Source organism: Buceros rhinoceros, unplaced genomic scaffold, assembly GCF_000710305.1.
Source record: "Buceros rhinoceros silvestris isolate BGI_N320 unplaced genomic scaffold, ASM71030v1 scaffold7747, whole genome shotgun sequence".
In the NCBI taxonomy this organism is placed as follows: domain Eukaryota; kingdom Metazoa; phylum Chordata; class Aves; order Bucerotiformes; family Bucerotidae; genus Buceros; species Buceros rhinoceros.
The window spans coordinates 82,230-103,102 of NW_010422739.1; the positions used below are offsets into that span (position 1 = coordinate 82,230).

Below are 20,873 nucleotides of genomic sequence, written 5' to 3' on the forward strand. Positions count from 1 at the left end.
AAAATTTGTATAGCTTAGTTCTGTGGTGAGATAAGAATGGAGGTTGCAGCATTGTTGTCTTTTCTTCTATAATGAGGTGACAGCTTTATTTCTATCTAATGCTGCCAGAAGGCATGTGTTGGCCTGAGACCGCCAGCATGAACCAGAGGATAGCTTGTGAAGGGATATGCCACTTGGATACTGTTTCCACAAGTATTAAATGTGTCTCCAGGATTCTGACTTATCTTAAGTGCCTAACCCAAAGGATTTTGCAGCTACAGATCTAAGAAGGAGTTGTCTTTATAATAATGTTTTAATTTTCTGCTTTAAGGGTCCACCTGGTCCTCGTGGTGAGACGGGTCCTCCTGGCCCTCAAGGTCCCCCAGGTCCGCAGGGTCCCAATGGGCTGTCAATCCCAGGTGAACCGGTGAGTGGCCATTCGGAGTGCGGGTGGCAATGCAGCTTTGCCCTAACATTCTTTTTTCCCTGCAATGCAGTAGTAGTGCTGTGAAACAAGTCTCTTCCAGTACAATAGCATTTTCTGTCCTGTGACATGTGCTTATGGGATGCATATGAAGGGACAGAGTCTAGGCATTGTAATGTCCATTGTGCTACTCTGTTTTCAGTCGTACAGCTTTTCCGGAGAGTTGCTAGACCTTCAAATTCTAGGACCCAAAACTATCAAACTGGTGCAGGAAAATAAAGATGCAATATTATTCAGAAGACTTTCTCACAGATTTACATGTCCAACTTCTATTTTCTGAGATCAGACCAGTAGCTGAAAGTTCAGAGAGGCAATGGGTGCCTAGATCTAGGCATACAAAATAGCCCTTCATTCCTAGGGGGCTTTCTTGGCAACATCATGTATATTTTAGCAAAAGGCTACTTCTGATTTCACGTACATGCTTTCAAAACCAGAGTAACTCTTTTAACACTGATGAAGTTTCACCAGGTTCTGGTTTTTATAGCAGATAGCATAGCTAATCCTTTATCTACATTCTGAGTATATTAAGACTGCTTTTGCCATTTTTAAATAAGTAATTATCCCCAAACCAGAAATATAAATTTTATGTTTCCTGGTTAGGATTAGCTTGAATTTTAATATAATCAGGGCTTTTTCTATGAAGTATTTGATTCAATTATAAAGTTTATGGGGGAAAAAAATTGGTGTCTGATTGCACTCTGTCTCATTTTGGATTCAAAACTAGGTTACCTTCTCACTCTGTATTATAATTTGGGAAACAGAAAACAAAATATGCTTTAAGACAGGCATGAAGTACACCTATTTTGTAAGGACAAAGTGGTAAGATTTTATTAATCCGTGTAGAAGCTTTTCAGTTTTTTTGTTAAATACTGTGAGGAAAAACTGAATTGACGTGACCTAGAGGTACCAATCAACAAGAAAAGCCAAACACATTCCTTTTACATGTGGAATACAATAAATAAAATTATTATCACATTTGGTTTGAAAACCTCTGAAGAATGAAAGCACCAACATTGGTGCACCTTCGCATTAGTTAAGAATAAGTTAGAGTGTCACTTTTGAGTCATGTAATCTCATTTTTCATATCAATTGCAATTCTCATTGACAGGCTGTGTTTACAAATTGTTTGATTATTTGTGTGTCACCAATGGTTGTTAATGCTGGATTATAATGCCAGCCACTGTGGAAAATAAATACCGTATTGTCAAATTTAAGTCATGTGAGTTGAGACTGTGCATATGTTACAGTGCTGTAGTGTTCATGGAATGCAAGCTAGTTGTAAAAGGACTTACATTGCTTGTTTATATGCACCTACACCTTGTGTCCTGGAAGTGTGTAACACCTTTTTAGACCATTTTAGACCTCTTTAGAACTTTTATCTTTCGTGAGTGTAAACAGCGGCATTCACCAGTTGAGAAAGATAAGGGTGTTGGGAGAAAAGATGTAAACCTTCCCTGCTTTCCTGCTTGTGAAGACATTGATAGCAGTTTCTCTTACCGAAAAGTCCATGTCACTTTCTTATCAAAATATGTGCCCCTTTAAAATGTTAACCAGTCATCCTGCATTTGCAGATGTTTGTGAGATGATGAGTATTGCTTCAGTTAAGAGTTATATGTATCTTAATTTATTCCATATTACATAGTTGGTTTATGGATTCTTTAATTTAGGTATTTTGCAGGAATTATTTTTTGTCAATTTACACAAATTAATTATTTTGCTGATCTATGAAATTACAGGGTCGTCAAGGAATGAAAGGTGATGCTGGCCAGCCTGGACTACCAGGGCGATCAGTAAGTTGAGGCTGAGACAAGATGATGTTATTTTACACTATTCGTCATGCACATTTGTTGCCAGACACCTGTCTTTGACATCACTAGGAGTCATGGGCTCTTCTCATAACTTCCTAGTTTTGGAAACATAGTTATCTTACACTTCGGAATTTGAAATGTAGGAAACCATTCAAAACAGCAAGAGTGAAAGAACAGCTGTACTGAGTCAAGCCAAATGTCCGTCTGGACAGTTGCAAATGCACAGGGGCAGGCCATTGCATTAGGAAAAGTACACCGATAACTCCCCAGGAAGGTCTCTAAACCTCTGACCACCTGCAGTTAAGTGTCTTCCTAAAACAAAGGTTGCAGAACCTTTGCTGAGCTCCTCTTCAGCAATGTTGTCTAATTACTTTCTACTTTTGGGAGTCAATGTCTTAGGACATTAATTGTATGGTTTCTGAAAGAAGAAAAAAACGTTAAATTTCGCTCACTTATAGAAAACTATAGTTTTTTATATTGTAAACTAGTATTAGGTTTTGAGGAGAAAAAAAATCCAGGTGTTTTTTTTGATAATCAGCCAGGTTTGGATAATCTGAGATCATCGATCTGCACATATGGTGTCATAGCTAATACTCCTTGGTTGCCATGTTGTCCTTGATTTTACTGGGGATATAAAGACTATATGAGAGATGCTTAAATGGTGGTGTAGATTTAGTTTTATGTATCAGATGAGGTTAATCATGAACCAAGGGCCATGTGTTCTGTGCCTGTTTTATTAGTCTTTATAACCCTGAGTAAGACACATTTAGGGAGTAGCAATGTCCTGTAGAAAGCAATCGTACTTTTTAGTATACAGTGAGATTAAACAGAAAAAGGGGAAGAACATGACAACATGATACAAGGCTGACTATCCATTTCCTACAACAGCTGTACCGATCCTAAAGAGTGTTGAATGAAACTATTCCTGATTGTCCTCTAATGTAGCCTGCCTGTTTAATTTTAGGTTTTTTCTCTACCTAGAAGCTACAAGTAACAGAAACAGAGAATTTAAGAATGTGCACAATAAAGCAACAGAATGTTAAAAATTAGGATAATAGGAGGAAAAGAATAAAAAAGGAAGAGTCTATTTTTTGTTTCTTAGATATGGTCTGATTGATGCTTGCAGCTAGGCTTTAGCACCAGATATTAAAGGATTAGCTGAGATCTGTAAGTCATGCTTATGAAGGCAATAAACCAGGTCTATCTGTTTTATGAGAATGGTACTGAAAATTATTTTTGAAGTCAAATTATGGGTTGGTAAGGAAATGGAAGTAAAAAGTACAGTGAGGGTGAAGACGCTTGTGTATATGAAACAAATGGTTTCCCCTAAAGGTCTGTTTTATTCTTGTAAATGCCAAAAGGCAGTATTGAAGACAGGTAAATGTTTAAGCATATATACTGGGATGGTTAGCATAGCAGTGATGCTGGTTCTGTCATGGAGACAGTTTATCTTTTCTTTTCCCTCTAGGGAACACCAGGTTTACCTGGTCCACCTGGCCCAGTGGGACCTCCAGGAGAAAGGGTAATGTTTCTTCAGTTTGTCTTCTGAAAAGACCAATTAATGTGTTTTTTGATTTTTTTTTGGTTTTTTCTTCTTTATCATATCTTTCTGTTTTCAAAAGGACTCCTTTTCCAAAAGGAGTCCAGTTATCACTATCCAACCTGGAGAGGTAAGAGTGGAAGGACTGGAAAAACCTAGGGTTGAAAGCCTCCCCAGATAGGGTAGCCAGATAGATAGGTTCTGTAAAAATTGCACAGCTCACCCTCCCGACAAGGTTCTCAGATGCCTGCGCCCGTAGGGGAGAATATCCACTGAGCAGGCCTCTGCTGAGGTACTCACTCAAGCTGTCTTCCATGCAATGCTGCTGCTGCAGGAGATCACTTTGAAACTCTGCTTGTCTGAATGTCTGTGCCATTCTTACTGTGAAGATCAAGTTTGCTCCTTAACCTTTGACTATCTGGAGCTAAGAACTTTTCTTTGGATGGGGGATTCTGAAATGTCTTCATAATGAAGAGCATGCACACAGGTATTTCATTGTGGATTTGTTGCAATCCTGTTCTTCTAATTTGGGGCCAACTAAACAAATCTCTTTTGCCTTCACAGTAACGTATCACCTTTGGGATGACTGAAGCAATTACTTTTACAGCCAAAATTAATAGCTGACATATGTAATTATAGTTATCCTTTAGTAAGGAGTTGATAGCTGGAAAAGAAAACAGACCACCATGCGATAGCCATTTGCCGGAAAAACGTGGCTTTGGATTGGTGGGTCATTAGTGGACCATGGACTATCAATGTTAATTTGTGAATGCTATGTTACATTATTGAAATGGGATTTCTCAGCATCTCTTCTTCAGGGGAGAGAGGGAGATTGTTCTTCATTTAAGTAGATGCTTCAGATTTTTCAGCTAATCTGTGAGGGAGAGAACAGCAAAAGGGAGATCTTCCTGCTCTGAGATAGAACAACATTTTCTTTTCTTAAAAACATTGAGAGAGACTCAGTTAATCAACAGCAGCTGAACATCTATCTTCTAAACTGGCTGAAGTTCACTATTGCATATCCTTCTCCAGCACTTGCTGTGATAGCTATTTTTATGAATTATATTATGCATAGTTTTTAAAATACATGCTGGTAGTAATCAGGAGTATTACAATTATATAATCTTAAAGGTCATTTTAATCAATCTACAATCTTAAGTTTATCTCTAACCATGCTTTTGTTTTCGAATAGGGTTTCACTGGAAAAGATGGTCCCACAGGTCCCAGAGGCCCACCAGGACCAGCGGTAAGTATAATTTTGTCTTTGATATACTCTGAAACGAGCCATCTGAGCCAAGAGAGAACCAAATTGACATTTTCAGTTTCTATCAAATGTGAAATTGATCCTTTGTTTAATATCCTATATGGATCTGGGAAAGCAGATCATCTGGTTTAGCAGACATCTGTGTAAAGCATATATTCACAGACGTTCATATTAGTGGTTTTGAAACTGATTTCCACTGTAAATAAGAGAAGAATCAGTTTAACTGATTCTTTAGCCATGATCTTTAAACACATAGCTAAGTCTACTGAAACCAATCAGCTTATTACTTGTAGCCTGGTGAAAAGACCCACTGTTAATACAAGCTTTTCTTGACAAGGGTATTTGAGGACTACAGAATCGGAGAATCATCTGATTGGAAGAGACCTTTAAGATCATCAAGTCCAACCATACACCCTGCACTGTCAGAGTCCCTAAACCGTGTCCCTCAGTGCCACATCCACACATCTTTTAAACAGGTCCAGAGATGGGGACTCCACCACCTCCCTGGGCACCCTGTTCCAATGCTTCACAACCCTTTTGATGAAAATGAAAATTTTTTCCTAATATCCAACCTGAACCTCCTCTGGCGCAACTTGAGGCTGTTTCCTCTAGTCCTGACACTAGTCACATGGGAGAAGAGTCCGACCCTCACCTCTCTACAACCTCCTTTCAGGTAGCTGCAGAGGGCAATAAGGTCTCCCCTCAGCCTCCTCTTCTCCAGGCTAAACAACCCCAGGACTCTCAGCCTCTCCTCCTAAGGCCGGTTCTCTAGACCCTTCACCAGCTTTGTTGCCCTTCTCTGGACACGCTCCAGCACCTCAATGTCCTTCTTGAAGTGAGAGGCCCAAAACTGGACACAGTATTCAAGGTGTGGCCTCTCCAGTGCCAAGTACAGGGCGACAATCCCTTCCCTGCTCCTGCTGGCCATGCTATTTCTGATACAAGCCAGGATGCTGCTTTATGGGTGTATAGATGAGTTTTTATCACATAACACTGGTCTCTCATTTTCTAATATTTACCTAGTATCACATGAAAGACTTTTATAGACTTCTTGTTGTGGACTTTTACATGGGTCACAGACCTGCTAGATGAAGTTAGAAGGCCAAATTGTCTTGTACTTCTTTAGGAATCTCTCATTAAGAGTGATACTGAAAACATATAGATGCTCTCTGCATCTTTAGATGTAGAGATGTTATGTAGATGTTGTGTAGAAGGACACATTTCCCTTAAGAAACAGATTATTTTTTCCAGAGGACAGTTTTCAAGCCTGATACATACCCAACAGAAAAAAAAAACTGATAGAAGCCATTTTCAATATTCCTCTGCACTCAATGCAATAACACGTTTCTTATTAGCACTTAGGCCATTGTGGATTTCCACAATTCACTTTATATGTCTTCTGCTATAGGGTGCCCCAGGAGTTCCAGGAGTTGCTGGCCCAAGTGGAAAACCGGGGAAGCCAGGAGATCGTGGGACACCAGTAAGATAATGATACACTTACAGTATCAAATTTAAAATTGCAGTTTGTTGATGAATGTGAGACTTCTCCTTGCTTTAAATGCTTGTCTTGCACTTATGATGATAGTTAATATAGTGGAGCTGACTTAAGACCACAAGCTTTTTTTCAAACAATTTTATTTCTACAGTACACCATTTTGCTGAGTTTAATAGTTGGGGCTGGAAATTGTGGTCTCTGGTTTCCACTAAAAAGATTGTAGACTATTATGTGCCAAGACATATGTTCCTACACTGCATAAGCACAAAGAACTAGGTCAGCAAAATGACTGGAAAGTCTTTACATTTATGTATGTCTAGTAAAAAGGCAGTACACTGCTGAAAGTGAACAATCTTTGATAATATTATATAATCACTTCTGTTTAGCAAACATTTTGTGCATTTTGCAATGTGATTTCAAAATTATTTGTGGGTGGCTTCTGTGTGTTCTTTGCAAACCTTTAAAGTATTCTGAATAGGGAAAAAGAGCAGGAGATGCTGCCTCCCACCGACAGTTTCAGGAGAAATTTGGATCGATTCATTTGTAGGATCACTAAGAAATTATGCTTGAGTCAGGAGTGGAGACAGTGGCTGAAATGGGAAGTCATTCATTGCTTCTACTTAATGTCTGTCAATCAGCCAGAATTTTCCACTCCTCTCCAATGTCAGGTGGAAGTTCCCAGGAGCACATGGAAGCTGGGTCATTTTCTCATACACGTGTGGAATCCAATCTGCATTTGCCAGCCTGTAAATCCCATTTCTCCTTGCAGCAGAGGCATTAAGTGTCTTAATGACATACATTAGACATACATTGCTAATGTGATATTCCTGCCAGGTCAGATGCTTGATAGACGTAGCTGGGGCATGAGGTGCTGTGGTTTGTTCAAAAGTGAGCTTCAAACTATGAGGTGTATCTGAGTTTTCCTTCACCTGGGACATTGGATAGCTGACCCCAGTTCAGCAGCAGAGATCTTCTGCAGGTAAATAACGTGCAAAGAGGGAAGTGTGGCTGCAAGCCCAATTTCAATGCTTTTGCAAAGCAAGGCAGTCAACTCCTGTCCAAACACCACATGTAAGTTCTCCTGCACTCTAATCTTCAGAGTTCCGTTCAGTTAGAAATACTTTTTTCCCTAGTTATTGCACTTTGTTATAATGGGACACTGTGCATCATATTTACTGTTAATATGTTTCTAGAGCAGATCCCAGCAAGAATTCTGGCTTGCAGCTTGCACAGATGCTTTATCGGGATGCTAGTGGACAGAATTTCAATGCTTTCCTTTGTGTCCAGTATGTGCAGCCTGATGGCCAAATTCAATCTGCAGTGTCATGATTCACAGTTCAGGCCTGTCTGAACTTGTAACTTCCTGTCCTGGAGAAAAATAATGAGGCTTCATATTGCCTCTCGTAAATACAATGATAGGCAAATAATTTTCAACCAGATCTTGCTATTTTTTATTCTATCTGAACAATCGATATTGCTGGTACTTTGCAATACAAGTCAGGTGAAAGATCCCGACAAAGCAAGGAGCTCTACACCCCAGGCAAAAGATAAACAGTTACATGCAAATTATGGGAAACCTTGGTACTGCAAAGACATTCCCAGTGAATGCAGTCAATTGGAGCTCTTTCCTAGTGTGTTAAATACCACTAATATGCTTAGCTGAGGCAGTCCACACTCTGAATGTGGCTGTAAACATTTCTGTCTCCATGTATACTTACACTAGAAGTCAATACTTGAAGTGTTAATTGAATTTTCATGGAAATAAGAAATTGGACTTTTTAACCTGCTTGTAAGTACTTTCAAGAGAAACCTTGGTATCTTTTCAGTGTAGTTACAAAATGACTGAAAAAGGAACTGTAAGAACACAGACAAATCCGTAATCTATTGAGAATTAGCACTGACTGTCCTCCAGAAGACTGAATTAGCTGTCCTTTTTCTGCTCAGAGAGTGGGGATTTGGTAGTATTCTGTACACATATCATAGGCTAACAACTGGCAAGGGTAAGAAAGAGTAGTTAAGCTAAAGCGGATGTTGGCTCAAGAAGAAATAGATACATTTTCTATGACTAAACATAATGGGAAATAAAAGATCTTGGACCATCATAAAAGAAAAGTTCCAATACTGTTGTTTTATAGCTGTGAGACTGAAAATGGTAACGGATCAGTAGGCAAACTAAGTCATCTTAAAGTAAAGCTGTCTTGTTTATAAAACACTCTGTGACAACAGGGTCTGGCTGTACTGATCTAGGAGGTCCTCAGGAAATAATGAAAGGCACTTATGTTTTATATATGAGGTGCTATTACACTGATGCTCCACGACCAGACAGATTGTGAAAACCTTTAGATGGTAATCCCACACACATAAGGGAGATGTGTGGTGAAGGCAGTTTTTGCACATTTCCCATTCTCTGCTGCCATGTATTCACTGATCTCCCATCCATCTATGCAGATGTCTTAGATGAATTCTCCAAAGGATGCTGCTTTGGGAGCAATGAACTGGTAGTTCTTGTGGGGAGCAAACATTCTTTCGAGGAAAACAATTGAACAAATTATCTTTTGAAGCAAAATTAGCAAAACTTCCTTTGTTTTGTCCTTCAACTATGGAACTTTGCTGCAGCCCCAGCCTTCATCCCACAGCTCAGAAAAATCCCACATGCAGCATAAACCGGCTTTTCCTCACAGTGACCTGAAGTGACTTCCTCCTAGCAAACTATCAACAAAACAGAATGTAAGCAGCAGCTGCTACTTCTCAAAATACTGGCAAGCAGTTGACAGAATTGCACTTTTTTTGTCTATTAAAAGAAAATAAAACTGAAATTCAAGAAGAATATAACCAAGTGGGAGGAAGATCCAAATAGCAACTTGGTAATTGCAGTTGTAATTATTTTGTGGAGATCGTATTTCTAAAATATCCAGGTGGAAAATTAAATTTGTTGTTAACAGAGCCAGTCAGCCTCTAATCTTCAAATTTTAAAATTAGTTTGGAAAAGCCTGTAGATTTCCAATCATAAGGCTGATGCAGTGTATCTTTACAAGGTCACTTGTTACCACACTATCCTCATCATCTTCTTCCTCTTCCCTTCTCCCTGCTATCTCAGGGAAAATGAAAGGAAATAATATTCATCAGTTTGATGGTTATATTGTGTACATATTGGTAACTGTCTCACTGGTGGCATAATTTATTCCGGTGGCACATTTGTGGTGTCACCTTTCTAGTTCTTTCGTTTGAGTCTGTATGATGAATTTTGTATGAATGATGTGTTATGCATGATGCAAATGTACTGTATGCCAAATAATTAACTTAGTGATAGATGAGCTGCCATATATTTTGTGTGGCATGTCATGGGTAGGTGTATGGAACACAGCTGCAGAGAACCTCAGATAGCATACTAAGTTCACACCCTGACATACCCCATGGCAATTTGTTTGCCCAAAATGTTGATAGAATTCTATGAAACAGTGCCACTGCATTCAAATTGTATATTCACTGTGACCTCAGTGGAATGATTTGTTGTCTCATGTTGCTGAAATTAATTGCGAGTACTGTAGGAGTGTTACGAAGAACAGCTGCGACCCACACTCAAGCTCACACTTAGCCTGTGCTTTGTTAATGGTGATAAACAGGCTCCTTAAGGAAATACTAGGATGTAAAAAGCAGTAATACTTCAGATGTGTGTGTAGCTATGTGGAGAGCCATGCAGAACACCAGATGACCAAACTGGTCTTTTACCTTTGAACTATGCCTTACATTCAAATAGTAATTTAGGCTACAAGTGAAAATCTTTTTGAACTCACGCTAGCCCCTTTTTTGCTTGACTAACAAAGCTGCTCTGCTCTTTGGACGCATTCTGGCAGGTGAATTTACAATAGATTTTTAGAAGGACTCAGCTGTGGCCTAAGTCTGCATCCACTGAAGTCACCTGTAAAACTCACTTTCAGGAGCCGTAGTTTCAGCTAAGGTTTTTTTTGTACTGCCCTGGAATTTGGCACTTTGGCATGTGGCCTTTGTCACAGTGAGTATTCAGAAATGTTGGAAGGGCTCTTCGTGATGGCTTCCTAGCAGGTCTCTCAGTAAATGCTGTCTTTTTTTCCTTTGTATTTTGATGTCAAAAGTGAAAGAATATTTTTAAAACACTTTGCAGATTTTTGGATTTTTCAAAGAGTGTCCTAGTGGCTAAAACTAATGACCATGTGTTTTCTATTTATTTTAAATGGGCATCTGCACTTTTTACTGTGGCCAAAATAATGTCAGCATTATAAACATCCTTTTGAGATCATTGTTGTCTATTTTGAAAAACTTTGAAAATCCATCATACCAAGCATTGTAATTACATTTTCTTTGGGAAGTATGGTTTACTCTCTCAATGCTTTGCTTTGCTAGCAGCGGAATGTAAATATAAGGCTAAAATCTCTCAAAACGTTGTGTGAGAGATGCACACACAAAATTTTGATTGCAGAGTAGATTGTGCATGAATAACTCCAGTTCAGCGTTTAAAAAGCATCGTTACAGTATACCTGACGTTTTTGCAGCCACAGACCCATACATGTAGAGTATGGTTCCGTCTTCTGGTTGGCTTCTTAAATAGTATTCTTGAAAACCAAAAACCCACAATAACCACTAGAGTGTTCAAAGGCAAATGGAAGTTGCTGTTAGACAAAAGTTAGCTCTTGGCAAATGTCAATAATTATAAAGCAGCTCAAGCAGCCGTAAGACTAGAAACAGTTGAGAATTAGCAGGGAAGCTGTTGCATAAATCGAATAAGGACTTAATGGCATCTCTTCTCATTTTATGTGTCATCTTTGTATAGAGTTTTTTCACTTAACATGAGGTTTGTTTCTTGTGGATTCAAGGAGACAGCTACCCTTCTTAGACGTGTGTTATTCTTCCTAGCTTACCTTCTTGAATGATGAATTGACATAAGATTTAGAATTAAACAGTCACATATAACTTGTACAAGACTATTCACCACTTACTGAAATGTGATGCTGGAAAATCAACTTCCAAATTCCCAGAGTGGTCCCAGTGTCAGAATACGTCAGTTTGGCCCAAGTTTGAATTGTTCCTTCAAATAGTTTTCTTTTTCATCTGTCAGTGTGTTTAATCATACACAGAAGATCTTTGCCTCTCCAGTCTTTTCTGGTACCTACTTTAGCACCTCTGAAGTGTAAAGTTCAAGGAGGACCAGGTTTGTCTTCATGAAGGAGTCAAAATATTTTTGAGAATTACATGTCTGAAACCTATATGTGGGGTGGAATAACGTAATCCTTCAGGTTTTTTAATTGTTACTGTATTTATTTTAGGGTACACCGGGAATGAAGGGAGAAAAAGGTGACAGAGTAAGTCGGCTTTAAAGTCAGTTTTTCTCAGATTTTTTTGTTAAACACTATGTCTTTAAAAGCATAGATACTTGCTAATAAAACATTTTGGTTTTGATTATTTAGGGTGACATTGCTTCTCAGAACATGATGCGAGCAGTTGCAAGACAAGTTTGTGAACAACTGATAAATGGTAAACAGTGTTGCTTTGTCTCTGATTAGAACTCTGGGAGCCAGAGTACTGTAAACAAATGCTTTTTTTTGTGACCTTATTTGCTTTAAAATTAATTTTTGTTAATGATACTGGCTTCCAGAATCCCCCTTCTCTTTCTTGTCTCCTTCCTCCATTTATGATTCGACTTCTTGTCAGACATTCATCTTAAGTCTTCCTAATCCATCTGTACCTGCTCACCACTAATTTGTTGATTGTGAGCCAGTATAGGATTTAATGGAAAGAGATAATTCATTATTCCTTCCTAGTCTGACAAAAAACCTTAACTCATTTCGCAGTTTATTGAACCATTTTTCTTTCCTTCTGAAGGTCAAATGAGCCGATTCAATCAAATGCTGAATCAAATCCCGAACGATTATTATTCAAACCGTAACCAACCAGGGCCACCAGGACCACCTGGTCCCCCAGGAGCTGCTGGGACAAGAGGAGAGCCTGGACCTGGAGGAAGACCAGGATTCCCAGGACCTCCTGGGGTCCAAGGACCACCTGGTGAAAGAGGTTAGTAAATTCCAAGACGGCTGTATATTTCACAGTGGACATAGTGTGGAGTCTGCCAGAGGAGCAGTCTGATCCTTTTACCGTGTCAGTATAGGAAGCCCACACCTAGCAGTAGCCCGTTAGGCCAGTTGGAATGCCTGAGGGACACCAATGTTCTGGAGGACAAAGTTAATTACATCAGTGCTTTCCTCTGTCTCTCCCTTGCTCATGTTTCACAGCTCATTTTGACTGCTGTCTCAGGATACCCAGGAAAGTGAATGTTCTCTGAACTTCTTTGGCCCTAAACAACTACATCTTGAAAGACTGTTTGGAGTTAATACAACTCTTTGCAGAACAGAGCTCTGATTAAGAGAGAAAAGGTGTCATTACCAAGAATAAAAAGTAGGAATTCAAATTTAAAAAGACTAGAAAAAAATCAAGGAAGAATGAATTTCTGAATTCTGCTTTTTATTAAATTTATTTTATCATAACTGTTCCAAGAAAGTGTCGAGTATCCTTTATAGCAGAAATATACAGGGTTGAAAATGACCTGCTTTTTATAGTTTAAAATAACAAGTTTCTGTAGTGTTTTATCTGTTTCAAAGATTTTTCTATGTTTGAGAATGTTTATTCACACTAAGTTACCTCTGCATCCTACTTTATTTTTAGGTTACTATATTTAAATCCAAATTATATTCCCAAATGCACATTTGGACATCTGTACAAAATAAGGTTTGACTAGCCTTGTTTTATTAAACAGTGGGAACTAAATACTAATCTCCATGAGAGAGCATGAAGAAATATTTGCTTATGTGGTTTCCTTCCTTTGGTTTTTATTGCCTTTTTGTTATTATTTTTTATTTTGTAGGAATGCCTGGAGAGAAAGGTGAAAGAGGGACTGGATCTCAAGGACCACGAGGTTTGCCAGGACCACCTGGTAAGTATTTCTTGGTTTATCAGATTACAGGAAAGTAGGAGAAAAAACCCCAACATTCCTTCATAGGGAACCAGACTGCATATGATGAGTGAACATGATTTACTCTGTCCACTTCATGTCTTTGAGAGTTTACCAGAAAGCCCTGCAAAAAATGACAATTTAAAAAGATTTTTGGGTGTGGCTAATAGGTGTTCATCTTTACTTTGGAATTCACTCATCTGGTATGCTTGCTTGTGTGAAAATGTATTTCATGAAAATACATTGTCCAAATATTTGATGGATATTTTCGTAAGTGTTATCAGTTAATGCTTTTGCAGTATCCAATTCCATTTTTCACCTGTGATTGAAGAATTGGCCCAATCTACAAAATACTCCCACGTGCAGTTAACGGATAATAGAGTCAGATGATTTGACCACTGGTTTTATTTGATCTTTGTGTCATGCAATTTTGTTCACTGATGCCTTGGCAGAAATCAGATGCATCATTTGTTTCTGCCTGTTTCTGCAGTTTGTTAGGCTTAACATGGTTTTTCATTACAGGACACGTAAGATGCTTGCAGCAAATTGTAGCCCCAGTTACTTGAAGCTTTACTTTTCTGCTAAGCATAATAAGACCTGTTAAAAAAAAAAAACAACAAAACAAAAAACAAACCAAAACCAAACCATTACCTCATCTATCCTGGGGTTACAGGGTAGCAGAATTAAGGTACTCCTATATTTTAATTGAAATCCAATGAGCTTGTCTAATCTCGTAGTTTCCCTTGAGATCTTCATCTCTTACGTGGAGGGGAAATAAACCAGAGAACTCACTGATGTTTCTTACTTGGCTCAAACCTTACTAAATCAGCTTCTGTGAATAAATCCTTAAATAAGCCACACACAGGGAAGCCACTATGATGAATTATCTTCTACTTTTCTTTTGTTTTTCATTCGTTGACCTCCATGTATTAACAACGTGCAAGTGTTTTCTCACCAAAGGCGTAACCTAGACTGTGCAGTCTCGACAGCAGTAATGTTGGCTGTTTTATCAAGCTAGCTCTTAAAGAAAGCAACCTCCCAACCTTTCAATTCTAAAATTAGGTCCACAAGGAGAATCTAGAACTGGTCCACCAGGCTCCACAGGATCTCGAGGACCACCAGGGCCACCAGGTCGTCCTGGAAATGCGGGTATTCGAGGTCCCCCAGGGCCACCAGGATATTGTGATTCATCCCAGTGTGCTAGCATCCCTTACAATGGCCAAGGATTCCCAGGTAGGTTATGAACAACTTAACTTTCCTTAAATAGCCTTCACCAATGTGCCTGTTCATGTTGAGCTGCTTTACATGAGACAGTCCTGCTAGCCTGCACACTTCCTTCTGGTTGCAATGAGCAGACCCGCCTCATTGTAATGTGCAGGTATATGAGCAGTCCTTTGGACTTCAGTGCAGATTTGCTGGGTGTTATGTGTGGTTTGCTCTAAATAAGAGGCAGTAACTAAACATTTTAGTCTTTTTTTTTTAACATAGATAGTTAGTAGTTGATAATGTTGCTCATAGGATTTAAGTGACCGTTTTCTTCTTCTTTTTTCCTCTCCATCCCCATCCCTTCCAATTGTCTTCAGAACAAGGTTGAATTCTCCATGTTTCTCTTGAAAAATAAAAAGAATGCTGTGGTTGGCAATTTCCGCGTGTCTCTTTTTGAGCAATGTCAGGATTATTTATTCAAAATTGGTACCTGAAATAATAATTTTCCACAAAGGAAATCCATTTGGTGATACAGTGCAGACAACTGAAAAACACCACTGTCCTACAATTTCTACTGAGTTAAACACCATGGCATCTCTGATTAGCCCTGGATCATACCAGACTTCCACTCTGTGATGTAGCTCAAATCAGTAGGCTGCTTCTCGAATCAAAATAAAGACTGACAGCGGCCACCAATTTCTGACTGGAAAGATTCTAATATATTTTAACATGGGGATCCTGCAGGACCACAGTATTATTAACAAATTAATATGTATGCATTGCAACATCTCAAAATTAGTGTATGTGATACTGCTATTGGATACGGTTTGCTGTTAATGTATTGTGCATGCATCCATGAAAACAACAACAAAAAAAGAAAAGATAAATATATATATATATGTACACACTTGCAGACTCAGTGCTGCTGGTTAAAGAGCCAGGTGGTTGCACAGATCTCACAAAATTCTTATTTAAATGAAAAAGTAAGAAAACTGTACCTGTGATACAGCAGTGTTTTCCTTTCTAGTAAGCAGTTATGTATACATATATAAATATATGCCTATGACTTAACTGTTATGTATTTAGTTGGATGAAAGTATGTTTTTGCACATCAGATGAACTTTTTAGAAGACTAACATCATCTTTGACCTGTTTCAGGTTTCGGCTAACACATTTTCTAAGTCGCCAGTGCTGCTTACAGTTTGAATACATGAAAATCCTGTTTCTGAGATGTTTGCGCACGTGCTTGTTAGAAAATGAGTCCGTATGGATATTTCACCACGGATATGGTTTTTGAACCATGCTGGCCTCATTGAATGGGGAGATTCTTTTTACTAACACAACTCGTGAATGAGATAAAGGACAGTGATGTCAATTCATTAAGCCTGTTGCATTTCAATAATAAAATAGACAGTCTTTCTTTCTTAAAAAAAGACTCAGACCGTCAAAAGCCTCAGTGTTGAAGGAGGTTTATAAAACTACTAACCAGCAAAGGTAATGCCCTTAGAAGAGACAGATTTAACCTGGTAAATGAGAAATTACTTATGTAAATAGTAAACTAATTGTGGCTTGTAAATGATTTGTATGGGACCGTATCCACTAAAATCTGTTAACAACTCTACGTGATGCTTTTGCATAAAGGCCTGCTGCTGCTTGCTGTATGCTGGAATAACATCTTTGACAACTTGTGAAACCTACCTGTCTGTTGCTCGTTACCAACATGTCTGGACTGAGGCATGTGCCTTTTTTAATATGTAATCTTGTTGGATTCTGTAACTACAGTTATAAATACCAAAGTTTAATAACTAATTTTCTTCTGTTTTGCTGTAGTTTTTGGTGTTCCTGAGGCACCAGCTGTAACTCGGTTTGTTACGAGGAACAGCACGAGAAAATGACATGTACTGTATATTGCCGCTGGTGATAGTTATGTCTACACTTACTTTCCCATTCTCAGAGAAAATTAGTATATGTCAAACCCACCTGTTCGTTTTACCTAGTCCGTGTCTCCTACTAATTACTCAGTTTTAAATAAAGTCCAGTGCTTGCATTTACTGAAGTAGCTGTAAAATAATATTTTTATTTGTTTTGCATTGGTTTTAATTTTTTTTTTAGTTTTGTGATAATTGGTCCCTTGCGTAATTTAATGCTCTTTGTGCAATGCTTTGTGTATTATAAATGCAAAGCCTTTCAAAATTGATTTTAAACTTTTTATTATTTTACTGCCAAAAAGTTTTCGTAAACAAAACTGAAAAATACCCCCAGTGAACTATTAATTTATGTATTTATTATGTGGAAATAAGATTGGACTAACATTACATAGACAAACTAACTTTCATTGTGTTTGTGGATTCAAAGACATGCGATAACTGTTATGTTCAATCGGACAACTATTTTCAACCAGAACCATACGTGCCTGAAAGTGGACCCTATCAGCCTGAAGGTGAAACCTTTGTAGTACCTATGGAGTCAGAAAGGAGAGAGGACGAATATGAGGATTATGGAGTTGAAATGCGTTCACCAGAATACCCTGAGCACATGCGCTGGAAAAGATCACTGTCAAGAAAAGCAAAAACAAACCCATGAATGATCTGTGTCTTGTTTTGGTTTTTTTGGTTGTTGGCTTTTGGTTTTGCTATACTTGGGTTTGCAGATACGCACAGGGAGAGTGCATTGTTCCCGTTGCAATACAGCTTCCCGGTCTTTTCATATCAGACACACCCCTGTTTTGTATCTTGCTTATGTGGGGATAGCAATGCGTGTACCTAGAGACTTCACAGTGCTCTGGAAATGCTTGTAAAATACTCTTGCTTATAGTGACTGCGTACAGGTTAATATGTACATTCAGTTATCCCAGTGCTGCCTTTTCATTAAAATTATGTACAAACAAATAAAGAAAACCAAAAAACCAAAACAAAAATAACCACAGAGCTGCTGCAAAATGTCTAAGGAGTGTCTGCTTTAGCTCTACATTTTTCTTCTTTTTCAAATGCATGTTTGCAGTTCAGATCACAGGTCTGCATTATCTAGTTACAAACGAAAGAAACAAAAACTTCCCTCTCCTTCCAATATAATTGTCGTTTTCTTTTGTTCTTAGTTAAACTTTGCAGAGCATATACTGCTTTTATACATCTCCTTTAAACAGCACAAACATTAAGTAGCCAAAACCATTGTATCAACTGGATGCCGTTCAATAATGCCTGAAACCTCCTTGTTTGTAGGCACAATAACATTTTATTCCAAGTTGCAGTCAATCCTGCAAAGATGGAATTGCATGTTTATGTTGTATATTTAGTATGGAATTTTTTTTTCCCAGAATACAATGTTTCTTAGTTATCAGAAGCAGTTGGAAATTGTTTGCAAGACTATGGATATAGAATTGCTGCTTTTATATTTTAACTGCAAATTGTGAATTTCACTGCCTTATATTATTTATTTCTGAAACGAAAGAGGCATTTTTCAATAAAACTACTGAAAATTTATAGCTGTCCATTAATTTTTTGTTCTAAAGGTATGGTGAGACTGGTGTGTGTGTATCCCATTAGTGTTATTCACTCAGTCATTTGGAAATGCCAGGTTCCAAAAATCAACTAGAATGGGAATAGTCTTAAATTAGATATTTGAGCTGTAGTGTTGAGAGGTGAGCGGATGAAAGCAGGAGAGGTTTTTCTGTCTGAGGTATGAATGTGACTTTTAACAAATTAGCCCGCAAGGTATTTGGTGAAGAAAATAAGAGAGGCTCCAAGCTTCAGTTGCTGTCTTTTTGAGGGTTTTTGATGGATGGCTGTTGCAGAGAGAGGTACTTTCCACCCGAGGAACTGCTTGATCTGCAGTAAGTACCTAAAGATACAGTAACTTCTAGTTCCTCGTGTGATGTGAGCATTGTAGCCGTGGCAGCACTGAGTCCAGTATTGGCAACAGCTTGCTTGAGGAAGTTGGTGTCCGGTGTTTGCTGAGCTCCATCCTGCTGGGACTGAACATGAGCTGACTACTGTCTGCTCAGGAGGTCAGCTGTGTCTGCCCAAGCTTTGGTCACAGTGATGGCTGTGATGTAGCTTTAGATAGAGAGGGGTGACAAGGGTGATTTGGAAAAGAAAAAAAAAAACCTGCAGTGAACCAGAAGTATTACTTGCTGAGGAGAAGAGAGTGGACTGGTGGTGATCCTTCCTATCCATGGTATCTTAACCAAGGTCTCTCTTAGAAGTAGAAATGGCTTTCAAAAGTGGACCTGGAGCAAAGCCTTTTGACTTCATAGGGAAAGCTGGAACGCAGTTTTTAAGATCATGTAAGACGTATGTCACGGAAGTGAAGCTAGATGTGCAGGCTGGCTTCCTGATCACTGAATTTTACTCCACGCTAGAAGATATATGGCAAATTTTGTCCACAGATGGAAATTATACAACAGCTCCACAGACTGCCTGGCTGGTTGTCGGTGAAACGGAACCCAAACAAATGGCATTTTGGAGAGTGATCCTGATTACAGTCATAGCTTAGACTTTACGAGAATGCTGAACTGAGGAACATTTAAAGCAAAATCAAAGCCATCAATTCTTCATGTTTTTTTCTAATTGAGGGCAGATTTAGACCAAAGAAGAAATTTTTTTACGATGAGAGTGGTGAAACACTGGAACAGGTTGCCCAGAGAGGTGGTAGCTGCCCCATCCCTGGAAACATTCAAGGTCAGGTTGGATGGGGCTCTGGGCAACCTGATCTAGTTGATGATGTCCCTGCTCACTGCGGTGGGTGGGACTAGATGACCTTTGAGTGTCCTTTCCAACCCAAAACATTCTATTATTCTAATGGCAGAGAGTTAAGTATCAAAAACATGTCCTGCAGCTTGATGTGCAATAAAATGCATGTGTCTGGCATAAAAACCGATGCTGGTAGAAATTTGGAGAAGTGATTAAAATATTTATCTGAATTTTATTTAAAAATAACAACATCTTGCATTGATCTCCCATCCAGCTTTTTCTGGCAGTAAGTGTGTCCTGAGGACAAGGTTAACCAGATGCCCATATCTTCATTAAAAAGATTCCCTTCTGCCCTTCAAACAGGAATTTTTACCATATTTAAGGCATATATTTTAAATTATTTTTCTATTTTTTTCACAAAATACAACCAATGCCTGCCAACAATTCCTTGTATCCTTTGTGTTCTTTATTAATATCAATCTTAATGGAGATGCTACTATTTGATTAGCTGGTGGCCTGAAATATTTAAACATTCCATAAAACCTAAGCTTATTGGTAGTCAGTACATTTTAGTGACAGAATTCTGCCCACAGAAGTGCGGGATGGAATTGAGCTCTAGGATTTGTACTTCCTACAGGCCTGGAGTTACGAAGTGTGAGTCATAACCATCTCTGAACTTGAGGTAAGTGCTGATAAGCATTTCTATTCCATAAAAAAATCCCCAGAATCCCCAAACCTGCTTAACACTTATTTCACCTGTGCCATGATGTTTGTTGGAGTTAGTCTACTTCTGACAGTGAATTTTGAAGTAAAAAGGGCTCATCCAAAATATGGAGAAAATACTTGAAATATTTGGACAGCATATAAATGAATGTTTATTGATGGAGGCCAACAAGGGAGAAGAACTAATCTCCAGGAATTCTCAGGGGAATGACTCTTGGAAGGTGGGGAGGTACTGATGACACTTCTGGAAAAGTTGTTGCAAAGCTGAGCCAGACAAATCCTGGAGAAATACAGATGCAAAGTAGATACAAACAAGGTTGAGTTCCTGAATACCTCACGCACAGCTGAGCAGTTTACACAGTCTGCCAGTTTTAAAGAAGGAAATCGTTCAAAAGCTAAATATTAATTGTATGAGCATTTTCTCTCATTTTGGCAAAAAATGTGGATACAAACAAGGAGGTGGGAAAGGGCTGCTGCTGTTCAAAATGAGGACTGAGCACTGCAAAGAGAACCTTAGTGAAGACAGTCTTTCTGTGTCTTGAAAACATTTACTCAAAGAGCAAGTTCTTTGCATTCCTGATAGTGTGGATAGGAGAACTGCACAAATACTCGTCAACATTACTGTTTTATGAAGGCTAAGTGTTATCGCTGTGTAATTACAGGCAAAAATGGAGTGAAGGACAGCATGTAAAGAGCTGTATTGGAAA

General features: G+C 38.6%; 1 protein-coding gene across 1 annotated transcript in view; it reads left to right on the plus strand.

Moving 5' to 3' along the window:
* Nucleotides 1–17,374, plus strand: part of COL12A1 (collagen, type XII, alpha 1) — a 61,860-nt gene extending 44,486 nt beyond the window's left edge. Inside the window, exons 40-50 of the mRNA XM_010140155.1 lie at nt 311–406; nt 2,200–2,253; nt 3,740–3,793; nt 5,004–5,057; nt 6,484–6,555; nt 11,871–11,906; nt 12,012–12,078; nt 12,427–12,615; nt 13,463–13,531; nt 14,612–14,782; nt 15,914–17,374. Of these exons, the coding sequence (XP_010138457.1) occupies nt 311–406; nt 2,200–2,253; nt 3,740–3,793; nt 5,004–5,057; nt 6,484–6,555; nt 11,871–11,906; nt 12,012–12,078; nt 12,427–12,615; nt 13,463–13,531; nt 14,612–14,782; nt 15,914–15,924 (873 nt within the window). The 3' untranslated portion in view covers nt 15,925–17,374. The remainder of the gene's footprint in view (nt 1–310; nt 407–2,199; nt 2,254–3,739; nt 3,794–5,003; nt 5,058–6,483; nt 6,556–11,870; nt 11,907–12,011; nt 12,079–12,426; nt 12,616–13,462; nt 13,532–14,611; nt 14,783–15,913) is intronic.
* The last annotated feature ends 3,499 nt before the right edge of the window (nt 17,375–20,873 follow it).